Source organism: Diplotaxodon limnothrissa, linkage group LG18 (assembly GCF_057381915.1).
Source record: "Diplotaxodon limnothrissa isolate DT_005_m linkage group LG18, D_limnothrissa_male_GT1.1, whole genome shotgun sequence".
In the NCBI taxonomy this organism is placed as follows: domain Eukaryota; kingdom Metazoa; phylum Chordata; class Actinopteri; order Cichliformes; family Cichlidae; genus Diplotaxodon; species Diplotaxodon limnothrissa.
In genome coordinates this window covers 1,632,932-1,647,812 of record NC_140613.1, presented here as the reverse complement: position 1 = coordinate 1,647,812, position 14,881 = coordinate 1,632,932, and the positions used below count along the sequence as shown (strand labels likewise).

Below are 14,881 nucleotides of genomic sequence, written 5' to 3'. Positions count from 1 at the left end.
TGAAATGAGCCCATCTGAGTCAGAGAGGCTGAGGTGCTTTAGTCAAAGAAATATTTTATTTTGGCAGCAGCGAGGTGTGAATGTAACCACAGCTTCAAATGAGTTCAGAAGCAGAGCGGTGACGTGGACACGAACACAGCGAAACAAACAAACAGCTGAAAACGGTCAAACTCACGTTTCCTTACATCCTCTTTGGAGAGTGACACTGATGACTGTAATTAAACCTCTGTCCTGATCTGTAAACACACATTTGTGCTCATAAATCACACACACACACACACACACACACCTAAAATGCTATCACAGATTACATGTAGAAGAAGTGAGTGCAACAGAAAAGGCAGATTAATTAAAAAAATACGAATTTTCAGCTACATGATACAAAAAAAGTGACTGAAAGCAACGAATCCTTTAAACAAACACACACACACACACACACACACACACACACGCCTGACCGCGTGTAGAAATCGTACGTGTCCCGGGGATGCCTTCTGTACAGAGCGAATAGAAATGGCCGGACGTGGGAGACGATGATCCCCGCTGCAGCGATGTTTTATTTTTTTCATATAGATATTTGATCTTTTTTTAACTTCTTTCTTTTGTTTTTCTTTTTTTGCAAACACGTTCACAACAGATTATAATCTACCAAGTGATAAACACTCATGCCAGAACCAAACTGTCTAAGCATGCAGTCTAAGAACGGGAGCAAACGAGGAGGAAGGATGCTGAACACTGCTGCCGCCGAGGACATCATCTTCATCACTGCAGAGCTTAAGCTTGGCTACAGCCTGATGGTTACCTGCAGTATGTGCCGAGCTCTGGTTCCTGGCGCATCTACGTGTGGAAGAGAGAGCCGGATTATGTGGCAGCAGCGTCGCGGTGTTACATTTTTGCAGAAGAGCTGCAGGAAACGACGGGCCTCATGCAAGAACGCCACAGACTGTAAATAAAGATGGACACAATGAAGCATAACGCCACCTGCTGGTGCTGCTGAGTCATCACGCTCGGACACTTGGTGTGAGCTCTTTCTACCTTTAGTTTTGAATGACGACTGAAGCTTCTAGACCCTTTCGCCCTGCGCTGCTCCGACCCTGGAGCTCCTTCCTCGGACACCGTGCGAGTGTGACGCCTGGGAAAAGCCTGGGAAGGATTTGGGGTTGGTGTTTCACAGCTTACTGGAAACACGGGTCAGTGTTAGCTACTGTAGCTGCACCGTGCACAGACTGAGCCTGGTGCTCTGGGTCCTTAAAGTATTTCTGGTGTGTGTGGAGAAAAGCAGTTTAGAGCCGGAGGTCGTGGCGAGACTTCCTGCACGCCATCATTACACATTTAGGTCATCCAACAAGAAGGTTTTGAACTGGAGTCAGCAACTAGTGGCCGTTACATGGTACTGCAACCTGAGTGACCCACGCACTGATCCAGCCTAGAGGTTTTGACTGGTCCACGTGGTCTAAGGAAATAAGGAGTGTCGATTCAGGGAGGCTCTGATCTTACCGCTGCAGCTCTCCGTCATCTTCAGTCAGCCGGAGGCGCTTCTTGGTTGAAGTGTGGTTAAAGGTGGAACCTGGTGGAACATCAGGTGTTTGGTGACGGGGTTAATTGTGCCGAAATCTTTAACAGCTCAAACAAATTCATGGGGATCATCCTGCTCTGCTGCAGCTGTCTGTCTCTTTCAGTGGACCGTATTTCAGATTGGGACTAAGTATCTGTGGATGTGTAAGCCGGGCCGGCATCCTGAGCTCATGAATGGTTCTTGCATGAAGCCCCGCCCAGCACGATCCTGCGCACACTGAGCATGCCCGACTGTGTCATGCATTCGCAGACCTTAATAAAGAACGAGAAAGAGAAAACACCGCCGTCGCCGCCACAGCCCTGAGGAGTTACCTCTGTGCATCGTCCCCAAGACCTCCCAAAATACCCCCCTCCCCCTCCCCTGATGTAAAGTCACATGACACAGACAGAAGGAGGAGCACTAACGCTCCTGTTGGAAAGCAACAGCTCAAAGAAGAGTATATGTTTGACACAGAAGACAGACAAGTTTTCGATTGAGGAGGAGGAGGGCTCGTGTTTTAAATAGATGATGGTAGTAGGTAGGACCCCCCTCCCCCTCCTCCTCCAGTCTCCCTGTTTTCATGCGGGCAGGTTGTTGTCGTCTCTATCCCGAGGCGTTGATGTACAGCTGACTCTGCAGGATGTAGTCGATGACGGGCTGACTCAGGTAGTCCACAACATGGCCGTCGCCATGCTGCAGCGCCAGTCTGTGGGCGGAGAAACAGACGGCGTAAAGGTCACGCTTTCAACAGTTTGGATCCAGAGTGAATTCATTTTAATGAACCTCTTTGAATGTTAAAACTCTGAAAACCATGAAACTGAAACGTGGACGCTGGTGCGAAAGCGTTTTCTAAATATCTGAGTTCCCACCTGCTCTTGGTGGAGCTGACGATGGCCATCGGGTGGCTTATCGCGTCCTTCACCACGATGATGTTGTCCTGAAACAGAACAGAAATGAGCTGAGACGCTGGAGGATGTTTCTCTGGGTCAAAGGTCATGTGATCTGGAGGTGAGCTCTGACCTTGAACTTGCGCAGAACGGAGGAGTGATTAATGATCCTCTCTGTGTCGGCGCCATCACGAGGAACCACCACGATCCCAAAATCTCCCACAATCACCTCCATCTGAAAGCAGAGGAAGACGAGCTTCAGGCTGAGATCGGTTTGAACGACGGGACGACGACTTCAGCTTCATCAGAGCAAACGAAAAGCTGACTGAGCTGCTCTCTTTATGTCCTGTTCTGATGGCTGATGCTCATCTCCAGTTAACATGAATCTAAATCCTGTGAGCTGCTCTAAACTCTCCGTTTTGTTCCACTGTTGGCTACGTATGATGTCACAGAGAGGGTTTGTCCTTACATGGTCACCTCAGGCACACAGACTTGAAACCTTCTGTTTGTGAGGGATTAGCCAACCAGAAGAAGGATGGCTCAAAGGGGGAGGAGCTTAAAAAGCACATTTCAGACAGAGCATGAACTGAGGGGCTGCGTTGAGGCCCAGTATAAGACACAGTAGGATTATTTTAAACTGTAAATCATGCAAAGCTGCTCTAGAAGAATCCAAGAATAACACGTTAATGTGATGGAATCACCTGAATGATCTGATAAAATAAGACATTTCTGTCAGTTTAAGCGTTCACATGAGGAAGGTTACCGTTTCCTCGCCGCTTCAATCACAGCTGATGACTTCGCTTCAGCAGTTCTGGTCTCTCCGGTGGACGATCAAGTCACATTACTTCAGATTTATTTGATTTTTGGCGTTTCCATTGCGTTTTTATCTCAGACTGAAAATGTGAGTAAAAACAGGTGGATGGAAACACACCTGCAGTCAAATAAATTCCTCCTAGCTCTGACACACACACCAGGTGAGTGAACCACTGACGCTTTCTTTGACAAGCGGTCGATCGCCTCCTGTTCACTTCACCTCGGTTGTTGACGCAGGAAAGTTTGCTGCAACTTTTCAGTCCTCGCGAGTTTATAACGAACGTTAAAACTGGATCACAGCGTTTATGAGTCTTCATTTAGTGAGACTCATTTCTCCATGAAAACACAGAAAGTGACGTTTCTGCAAAACCTGAAGCTGCCTTTAGTGATGTCAGCAGCAGCACTCTCACCCCACCGGCATCGTAAATCAGCCGTCTGTGCAGCTCAGGCCCGTCACGCCTTGAAACGCTGCTATCAGGAAAACTGCAGCCAATCAGAACGGGACCATTCTGTGTCCTCCAGTTCGAAAGACTTCAAAATAAAAGTAACTAGCCTCATGTGTGAAGTGTTACGGTTTCACTGAAGTCGTACAAACAGACCGACACGAGGTGTCCCCGTTTATCTTCCATAGAAACGTTTCTTAAAGTCTTTCTGTTTCTCCAAATAAGCATTCGACAGGAAGTGAGAAATCTGGATTTCTTGTTATTGCTCAGGCTGTTTAGTAACTTTACATCTTCTAATGCAGCCGAAGGCTGAAGAGACAGCGCGGACACTTCCAGCCGGCCTCTAAAAACACCTCGCTGCGTTTCTGGTGAATTTCACTGCATAAATCTCATTTATGGATCGTCTGCTCTGCGTGCAGCGCCGCTTTGGAGAGAATAATGCTGGAAAATTTTCCCTTGTCAACAACATTCATCGTTACAGCCGAGTCCTGGGATTAAACTGTATATTGAAAATGGACATAGCCCCTGAAGTCCACTTTTGAAGCCTTGAGTTAAGCTTCTGAGAGCTTTAGCTGTGAAAGCTGCTCTCCGGGTTACTGCCTGCGTTACTTTGATGGAGACATTATTTCCAAAATGAACATCAAATAGTTTTCGAGGCACCGGCTTCACTTCGCACACCCAAAAGCTACGTCCATCTTTTATATCCAGCCTACAGTTTGGGAAAAGAGCTGAGGAGCTGGGCTACATGTGAGTGGGGCGGGGCTACATGTAAGTGGGAGGGGCTATGGTATGCTTACATCACTGTCCTTCCACAGGCCAGGGATGCAGAAGGACTCCAGGAGATCACTGCCACACAGGAGCAAGATGCGCAACTCTACAGACGGCAAACAGGCAGGAGGAAAGAGACACGCCCTCAGTAAACATCATGTTTACCGGATCCAAACAAACAAACACAGCAGGAAGGAAAACCGGAGGACACGACACACGAGTCCGCTCAGGTCCACACACTGAAGACCCCACTCACCGATCTCCTCGTATCTCATCGCAGTCCCCAGGTTGGCGTTTTCATCTGACACAGAGAGACAAACACATGTGATTACACGGCGGTGAAGCAAAACACGGGCACACGCAGGCTCCTCGTGATAGTGCCGCCTTGTCTTCAGACAGCTCTTACTGACACACTGAGCTGTGAAGTGGAACCAAATGTTTTGTGACGCCGCTCATACAAAAACCCCAATTTGAATTTAGCTGATTGAAACTTTAAGGGCCTCTCGTTCTGCACCTCTGGACTTCTGCCACACCTGCTAGTTCTGACCAATCAGGCATCACCTTCTGTTCCACTGATCATCACAGGTGAGAAGAGCTGAGTCTGCAGATCTGACCATGCAGCACGCTCATCAGGTATCAGGTCAGGAGCATCACGAGGAGCATGTTTCATCCTTTACTTCTTCTTCTTCTTTCAGGCGCTCCCTCCAGGGCTCACTACAGTGGATCTCCTCACATCCTCCTCGGTCACACAGACCTTCTCTACCTTCATCAATCTTATTTGAGGTCTTCCTCTTTTTCCTCCAGCCTGGCAGCTCCATCTATGTCCCCGCTCTGCACATGTCAATGTTTGGTTTCTCCCCCCACTAGAAAACGTGCAGGCTTAATGCAGTCACATGAGCAGACTGCGCCGCGGCACGCTTGAAGAGGTGAGGGTGGCACCTGTGCTGTGAGCTTATCTACACCCGAGCACAAACTCCGAGGCTTCCTCAATTTGAAAATCGCTTTGTTAAGTAATTAGCACAAAGTTCACATCACCATTTCCAAAAAAATCCCCCAACTGAGGTTCAAACACTAAAAACAGCAGCTGTGCTGGAGGAAGTCCAGAGCAGCACGAGGAGGGACGGGCGGATCGTCCAGATCAGCTGTGTTTTTGTTGCTTTTATAGAGAAATATCAAAACTTTATGTTAGACAGTAATGAGAAAGAAAGAAAGAATGAACAGCACAGAAGAACATATTCATGTATCCACATAAAAACACTTGTTTATTGGTTATTTTCATTATGTGTGAATGTTGTGGTCGTGTGTGTAAAGTCAAGACATCAAATTCTGATTGTTTCTCCATCTCGTCCTCGATCCGAACTGGCATTTATAAGGGATCGAGCTTTTATTTTGTAACTTCAGCTTTTATTTTGTAATGTTCTTATTTGTAAATTCTTACCAACGAAGGTGAAGCGTTCGATGTGCGGGCGCGTGCAGCAGATTTTGCCCAAACTCTCGCTGATCTTCCCCCACAGCTTGACTGAGAGGCAGAGAGGACGTTTAGAGCCCAGCACCACACATCAGCTCATTAACACTCATTAAGAACCTGAAATATGACTCACTGGCTGTGGGCGTGTGGTTCATGTTGTTGTTGTTCTGGTAGATGGGCGTGGTCTGGTTCTGTGGCTGACCAATCACAGGAGTGGTTGACGGCGTGTTGACGTTGGATAGAATGCAGCCGGTGACTCTCTGAGGACGCAAACATCGTTAGAAACTCTTCTGTAACTTCATCTCGGAGTTGTTACAGGTGCTTTCTGTAACTCTTTCCCCAGCAGGGGGCAGCATTTCACTAGTGGGAATGTTTGTTGCTGTTGAGCCTCATTTCAGTGACGGGTGTAGAGCAGCTTAGAGCAGTTTTTTTGTCACCTTCTGATGATGCTTTTTCATTTTGGAAGGTTTGAAATAATATTGAATACAGAAATTTAAAATACGCGTCTTTAAACTTTGAATTGATCCTGAGACCTTTAGCAGCTCAACCAGTTAAAGTGAGACCAAAGAAGAGTCATGGAAATGACTCAACAAAGGGCTCGACGATGTCTTTCCAGCCGCTGTTACTACAATGACCGATTCTAATGGAAATGAAAAGACTGAGGGGCGTTGCAGATACACAGAGTCAGAAACGCCCACCTTCATCAGGTCGCGGTGATGCTCCAGCACGCTGCAGGTGGTCTGCCAGGTGTCCTGGTAACACTCCCAGGGGTCCACCCTTCACCAAACAAACAGGTAAAGAATGATGAGGACACAAATGCTAGTTTCAGTCTCAGCTGCCAATAAAACGTCCTGCAGATGTTTCACATTAAGAGCCTGCGGGGAACGACGGGGTTCTTTACAATCGTCTGGTTTTGACCAGTGTTTCACGGCTTCTCTCTGGACACGAATCACCTGTGGCTTCACTCAAATTCAGCAACCTGATTTTAGTGTCCTGTTCTCAGTTTCAGCCACCCAAACCCCAAACCTCGTGGGCGTTACTTGTTGTTACTAGACTGTTGGTACAGTGACCTCACAGCAGCCATATTATCGTTCAGATAAATGCATTAAAAAGGCTCCAACAGCACAAACACGGTTATGTGGACATTACAGGAGCACTTCATGTTCCGGCTCTGGCCACTGAGCACCAGCACAGCTGCTTTGTCTCTCTGAGGGGACATTTGTTCACTTCTTCTATGGTTTTATTTGACGTTGGCTGTTTTTTCAACAAAAACGTGAAAACCACCGAGCTGATGACAGCATATAATAAACAATAAACACAAAGTGTTGATATCAGGGTTATTTCTATTAAATAATAATAATAACTCTCATGTTTCTACCTGCATGACGTCCACAACTCTGCAACTTATCTACCAAAAGTTTTGCTGCTTTTATGATTTACGGCCCCAAAATAAATAAACAACGAGCCACATACTGGCATTTCAGAGCTTTTAATGTGAAACTCCTTGCAGGAAGTCCTGTCTCTAACATGGCTCAAACGTGTTTATTTCCAGAGTAAAAGCCTCTAAAGGGGGTAGAGTCTCACCTGATCCAGTCAGAGCTCTGCACGGCCAGCTGACACATGGTGAGGCGATGTCTGCTGGACACGAGACCCTGCAGACACAGAGCAGCGCCGTCAGCCACGTTTAAAAAACATGAAAAACAAGCATGAAAGGAAACTCATCCTAAACTCACTGAGAAGATGTTAAAAGTGAGCTTTTCCTTCCTGTTGCCAAAGCTCCTGCTCACAGTGGCCCATCTGCTTGTTGGGCTTTTCTGAGATTCCTCTGTGTTACTGTGGGATCTTTACCTGACAGTGTAAACTGTTGTGATTTGGCGCTGTATAAATCAAACTAAATTGAATTAAACAGAGTCCTGTAGTTCATGTGCACTATTCACATCTTTAACCAGCAAATTAGGTTGAATTTAAGTCCTTCTCTTCTTCTTCATGTCCTCCTTCACTACATCCATGAAGCTCCTCTGCGGTCTTCCTCTTTTCCTGCTGCCTGGCAGCTTTGTCTGATATATCCACCCTCCCTCCTGCACGTGTGCAAACCAGGCTCTGTGACTCTGATCCCGCCCATGCTGCTGACTCCCAGTGAACATCTGAACCATTCAGCTCGGCCTCCACAGTCTCCAAACCATCACAGCAGGTCTCACTGCCATCTTGTAAACATTCCCTTTCACCCCTGACACTCGTCCTCCACCCACTCCACCCTGCCTCGGACGGTTCAGCTCAGGTGTTTAATTAAACTCAGAACTAATATCCAGGTAACAGAAAGATGAGTTTTCCAACCAAAATAAGATCTAGATCAAAACAAATCTTCAGCTCTGACTGATTATCCTCGTTAGATTTGAGATTCATCCATCGATCAGGCTCTTATCTTTTCTTAAGCCACAGTTTTCTGTGTCGTCTCATGTGTTTCACCCCTGCGAAGTCCTCCTCCCACCAAAAGGATTAAAAAACTTCAAAGTAATTAAGAGTCTTTGTGGTAGCTCATTAAAGAAAATGTGTGCCGTTCAGAGGGGATGGTGGGAAATCCAGATCAATGAAATATGAAAGCAGGAGTCGTTTGGATAAAACAGACGGAGAGCAGGTGGGAAATGTTCTGCTTTCACGGTGGCTCTAAAGCCGGCCACGTCGCGTTTTCCACCTGTGAATAAAGCCTGACGCACTGCTTTCTGAGGACAGAGAGGTTTGTGAGTCATCGGGCCTGACACACTAATAAGATGAGCGATGTGAATAATCTCCATCGTTAACAATCCATCATTGGGATCGTTCAGCTGCAGGTGACGATGCTGGAAAACAAACATAACTGGAACGAACAGCAAAGTGGATGAAACTGGATTTCTGTAGCATCTATTATTCATGTTGTGTGTTTCTGTAGAGGCAGAGCAAAAGTAGGACGAGACCTTCATTAATTCCTGCAGGAAGCAGAGTGGAAAGCTGCAGCTGCAGACAGCGTGATTTGTGCTCGACTCTAACATACGAAACACAGTCTGCACTCTGCAGGAGGATGAAGCCGCATGTTAAAGGCATCTGTCCGCAATACTAACAACAACCAAGATGTAACATCTGTTTTTCAACCTTATTACCATTCGTGCGGAGCAGAAATTGTTTGGTTCTAACTGGATGATTTATATTTCTGCGCATGCCTGGCTGGCCTCATTCCAATCTGGTCCTCCTGGCGTTCTGTTTCACAGCACTGCGTACGTGTTACCGTCATTTTCAACGTGCAGTTTTATTTACTGAGGTTGGTTGCACTTCTGGGAAAAACTGTACCTAGATTTCAAGATTTAAATTATTTATTGCAGAAAAGTCCAATGATCACAAACTGTATATAAATGATGGAAGTAGCCACGTCACAAGGACATTTTCTTGTTTGTTGGTTTTTAAGCTTCACGTCAACATTTTGGCCATTTATGTTGTTTTTATGGTGCCAGCAGTGACGGGTTATTAGCTAATGCTAGTTAGCAAGCTACATCCAAGCACAGGATTTCACTGTGCACCCAAACTGCAGCTTAGCCGTCTTGATAGGTCTGTGAGTACAACAACCTCACAGCAGCCAACGGCACAAACGCCGTCCAGAGCGCCATTTCAGAGGCTACAGTTGGCTCAGATGAAGCCTAGCAGCAGCTACAGCCGCCCGTGTCACCATCCACCTGTTAGTCAAAGAGGCCACACCCCTAACAATGCAAACATGTGTTTTTGGTTTATTCTAGCTGAAGGAGCTATACGGGTTTTATCCTGAACAGGGCTGAACTCTCACGATGTTGACTTGAATCATTTTTGTCACTTTTCAGAAAAACTCCTCATCATCATCAGCGACCTTCATCAACTAATAACGCCAGCCTATAAGGAAAACACAGCTCTGCACTGAAGCTACCACACAACACTGCAACAACAACGTGAACAGACAAGCTCCTGCATCATTGTATCTGGTTTATGCATAGAAACAATGAGGCATGAGGTCAAACTGAGAATTACAAAATGATCCTTTATCATCTTCATGAAGGAAAGTTTAGAAAAACAGAACGAACTGCCACCGACCCCATGAAACGATTCAAGGCTCACTCACAGCTTTCCCGTAGGAGTCGTGCACCGGTGAGATGATCCCTCCGATCACAATGAAGCGTCCCGTTTTGTGCAGATATTCTCTGGCTTTTTCTGCAAACAAAGGAACAAACATAAAAAGATTTTTTTTAATGTTTTATTGTCCAAGATTTTGTCAGCCATGGTTCAATGTTTGCAGCAGGTTGGTTTACTTACAAACAAATACCAAATCTATGGCAAAGTTACGCTGAGCTAAGCCTAAAAACAGGGATGGAGAAACATTCAAGTTAAATAAAAACTACAAAAAATGAAGTGAATTGAAGTTGGTGGTTTGATGAGATCTTTACATGACGTGAGTTCAGTGTCCGTGCTGTAATACCAGCGCTGAATCCCTTCATCATAATTAGCTCCAAAGTTATAAAACACTAAACCTAGCTTAATCTAATTGAACCTAGCCTAGCGCCCTCTGTGCCTCCTGCTTCTACCTGGGTGAAGCAGTGAGTGGCTGCACCTGAAGGGTGGATGTGGTGAAGAGTATAAAGCCGGCTCTCTCAGGCCGTTCAGCCTCTCTGGGCAGCTTCCACTGGTCTGTTGGGTTATTTAGGTTTTTGCACACTTTTTAACACACTGCATACATTAAACAGCATCCATCACTGACACTTTCACACTGCTACACGCTTCGCTACATAAACAGAGGGACTGGATTCAGTTTGTCTGTTGCCAGTTTGAGTCACAGTCAAAGCAATAAAAATGAAAGTGAAACAAAAGAAGTCACTCTGGAAAACACCTGAGACTAAACTGAAATGAAAACAAGAAAACAAAAATGAATCGAATAAACAAACAAACTAAAATAAAACACAAAAACTAGAAAAACTCTTTAACGACGGTCAGCGGGGGCACAGCTGGGTTTAGTTCCTTTGCTTCTTACATTCAAGCCCCAAGTCCAAATCATTTTTTCCTGTTTTTCTGTCCCACTTTAGGTTCTTGAAATATTTTGGCTGTGGTCTCTGCAGCGACTCACGGCCGTATCAAACTAAACACGCAGGCGTCTCCACTGGAGCTCCAAGCTAACAAAAGAAAAAGGTGGATAATATAATGAGAGATGGAGGACAGAAGAGCCTACATCTTCACCGAGTGTAGAAGGAGCCTCGTTTATCCTCGCAGACTGTTTCTGTTATCTAAGAACATCATTTATTCACAGAGAGCTGCTTCCATGTTTGAACCCACACATCAAGAAAGATGTGCAGTCGCAGGCCGAGAGCAGAGACGATGGCACGACGTTTCTCAGCCCAGTCGTGAAGCCTTTAACTTTTATTTACTTGAAGCGTCTTCAGGATCAAAGATCATTAACTTCCTTTTGTTTAATCAATGAGGATAAAACCTTTAGAAAGCTCAACAGTAAAGACTCATCGCTTTCTATCCGGCTGTATTTGCTCCACACTGTCAAAAGCTTACATTTGTATTTGTATCTGATTAAAACAAAGGCGTGGGAACCACGTTAGAGTTTATGTGACCCTCTGATCCAGAACTCGTCACCTGTCCCATCAGGGGGTGACAGCTGTTAATGAAGAATCAGCCTCAACAAGCAAACTGTGAGCGGATGAAAAAGAAGCTCTGACCACATGAAGGCAGAAAACTTCAGATTAAAGAGTTTCAGAGTTCAGACATTCAGCGGGAGGAAGAACAACAAGCAGGACGTGGAGAAGAGTTCAGCAAGAAAACAGGAAGTCCACGAAACAAGGAGAGAGAAGCAAAGCCAGGCGCTGAAGAACAGGAAACAGGAAACAGAAGCAACAGGAACAGAAGAAAATCTTTTCTCATTTTAATGTTTTATTGTTTAAAGTTTGAACATTTTAACAGTGTGATCGTGAATATGCCTCAAACTCAGTGTGCAGTAACACAAACTAACAGCCTTCTTATAGATTTATATTTTAAATGTCATTTTGTGGGACGTAGTTGTGTGTAAATGGTGGGTGTCATATTTAAAGATCTCTTCGGTTCACAGTGATACAGAAACGTTCGCATCACATTTGCAGGACATCGTTTCAGGTTTTTTCCACATTTAGTTTTAATTCGGTGCCACAAACCTGGTTTTAGGTGACCTACATACACAGGGACACAAGTTAACCAGCAGGGAACTGCGTTTGGAGAAGAGCTGAGTTCACAATGACTTGATGTTTGTTTTAATGGATAAATTGCAGTTCAGAAGGATTTAAAGGACAAACAGCGATGACTCTTATCGATCGTTGCACTTCAAAGAGATCGTTGCTCGTTGAAAGGTCACGTGACACAGCCCAGTGAATGACATCAGCTGAACGTTAAACTCTGTTACGTTTTTCCATCTCTGTGAATTATTCATCTTCCAGAAATGAATCACGAGAATGTCTCCAGCTGAGAACAGACCGTTTCTGTTTGTGCCTCCTGATATTACAGTAAACCTGTTTATTAATTTGACTGTATTCGTGACGCGGTTCTTCGTGGGGAGACTGATCGCTGACCGTCGTGTTTTCCGCTGTGACGCGATGAAAGGCCTCTGAACGTCCAGCAGAACAGTCACACTAACAGTCGCATCATTGATCCTGCAGTCGTTTTGATTCTATGATGAAAACATGTTCTGACCACACTCCGACCTGTAACCTCCGCTAACGCGCAGGGAAAGGCGGCCGAGCAAGGCACTAACACCCCCGGTCTGCTCCCCGCACGCTGACGGCCTCCTTACACCAGTGTGCGTGTTTTTGTCACGGTTTGGCTCGGAGGGTTGAGGGGCAGCTCCGTGTTTTTCCTGAACGTGGGCCCGGGCTGCTCCGTACTGCGTTTGTTTGAGTCGTCGGGATTTTACCGGAGCCGTCCCCCGTTTCAGCACCACCCTCCCGGACAGCGGCCGGAGTCCGGCTCGGAGCTTTAGCGCGGATATTCAGCACCGGGGTTCCGGTGATCTCTATCCCCAAACACACCCAGACCTGCCACCACCCCATCCCCCACCTCCTTACCGAACATATGGATGTGTCCTTTGGTGATGGGGTTGAAGCTGCCGCAGGACAGCAGGATGACGTGGGTCTTCGTGCTCTCCGTCATGGTTCTCCTCGCTCTTCTTTAGTCCCGGTCCCGGTCTTGGTCCCGGTCCTGTCGGTTCTGTGGAGCTCGCCTATAGAGGAGCAGCCGCAGCAGAGAGAGAGGGAGGGGGAGAGGAGGAGAGGGGGGGGGGGGGAGGGAGGGATGGGGAGATAGAGAGAGGGAGGGAGGGGGAGAAAAGGGAGGGAGGGAGGGAGGGAGAGAGAGAGAGAGACGGGGCGGGCTGCGGCAGCGTCAGTGCGTTACAGACACCGCACCGCGTTCAGGGCACGCGCGCGGGCTCAGTCGTTCCCTTAACGACCAGCAGCGCATCAGTCTGACCGGAGCCCTGACCGTCTACTGCGCATGCTCAGGAAGGGTCAAATTCCTTTGTCCTTGTTATCGTCCCACGTTCAGGATCTTTGGTCCAAACCAGCGACGGACAAACGAAGCTTTGAATCGTAATTAAAAACAGTTCATTGCTATTTTAAACACAGGCCTCTGGTGACACCTGGTGGACAAACATATGAAGAGCAGCTTGAATCTGCCTCAGTGTGACTCTGTTCTCTCTGCCCACTGTTATGTCTATTTTTGTAATAAATCATTTTGATGATTAAACCTTCCTTCGTTAAACGTGTGTCATGGTTCTCCTTTCGCTGGTGACTTCTTGTTACTACTAACACCAGGCTGGGAGTATGTCTGTGCTGTGAGGTCCCTGCTTCCACGTCATTATGCAATTAACCAGCGGACACATATGTTTATATAAAATACACTAAAACTTCTATAACTGTGCATTTCTTTTGTGCATTTTACACCTGGGAGCAGAATTGCTGATGAACTGGTTTTTATTTAGGAACAGGCAGAGCGTCTGGCTCCATGTCTCTGATCACTGATTCACTATCTCTCGCACAGAATCACCAAAACACAGCAAAACCCCACCAATGACTCACTTCCTTACAAACCATTAAATCAGGCACTGAAGCAGCCACGTGCTGAATGTCACTGATCACGTGACTCTGTTCAGATGAACCACGCCTCGGCCATGTTTCTGAAGCAGCGCTTTGATGTTTTTAAACTTCAGCTTCAAACATTTATTTATCAACACGTTCAGTTCCAAATATTAAAAACATTGTTTTTAACACTCAGATTTGTCAGAGTTCAGACCTGAATGGGCTGAAACAAAAGTTTTTCCACAGCAGTCCAGAAAATTCTGAATACCTCAGCTGGAAATCCCAGAAATGATGGATAGTCAGTTTAAATGCTTCCCATCAGGAGAGGACCAGAACATCTGTGCTGGGAGGAAGTGTCTGTGAGGCAGCTCTTTATTTTAAGCCCCTCAGGTGACATGTTCTCTGGATGAGAAGCCTGTGTGTCTGTGTGTGTGTGTGTGTGTCTGTGTGTGTGTGTGTGTGTGTGTGTGTGTCTGTGTGTGTGTGTGTGTGTGTCTGTGTGTGTGTGTGTGTGTGTGGGCTGAGGCCAAACCTGTTTGTGGAACTGTGTCCACATCTGAGAGAAAATCCACCCACGGACTCATCAGGTGTTTGCTCCTCCTTCCACTCCTGGTTTTTCTTGGACTGTCATAACATAGTGCATTATGGGACATAAAGTGGTCGCCATGGTGGCCTGCTGCATTATAAACTGTCACAACCGCACACTTGACCAGAAGGGGACCCCCAGGGAAATGACGTCAGGTTTTTCCAGTTTCCCATGTGGAAGCAGCAACAGGGACCCGAGATCTCTGAGCTCACGAGGAGGTGGCGTACGGCCTGGGTGGAGCTGTGAGGTGGAGAAGCCTCACCTTCAG

At 46.4% G+C, this 14,881-nt stretch overlaps 1 protein-coding gene across 1 annotated transcript; it reads right to left on the bottom strand.

Annotated features, from left to right (window-relative positions):
- Nucleotides 1-2,158: 2,158 nt before the first annotated feature.
- Nucleotides 2,159-13,101, bottom strand: nmnat2 (nicotinamide nucleotide adenylyltransferase 2). The gene is made up of 11 exons (XM_085377506.1): nt 13,017-13,101; nt 10,052-10,140; nt 7,519-7,586; nt 6,633-6,711; nt 6,068-6,194; nt 5,905-5,985; nt 4,723-4,767; nt 4,496-4,572; nt 2,576-2,677; nt 2,425-2,492; nt 2,159-2,261 (listed from the first exon to the last, which is right to left on the bottom strand). The coding sequence occupies exons 1-11, from the start codon at nt 13,099-13,101 to the stop codon at nt 2,159-2,161; spliced, it is 924 nt and encodes a 307-aa protein (XP_085233632.1).
- Nucleotides 13,102-14,881: the final 1,780 nt, after the last annotated feature.

Coding starts and splice junctions, on each gene's coding strand:
- nmnat2 (XM_085377506.1), bottom strand. CDS start 13,101: ATGACGGAGAGCACGAAGACCCACGTCATCCTGCTGTCCTGCGGCAGC. Junction 5,986..6,067: donor GAACCACACGCCCACAGCCA/GTGAGTCATATT, acceptor TCTGCCTCTCAG/TCAAGCTGTGGGGGAAGATC. Junction 4,768..5,904: donor CGAACGCTTCACCTTCGTTG/GTAAGAATTTAC, acceptor TCTCTGTGTCAG/ATGAAAACGCCAACCTGGGG.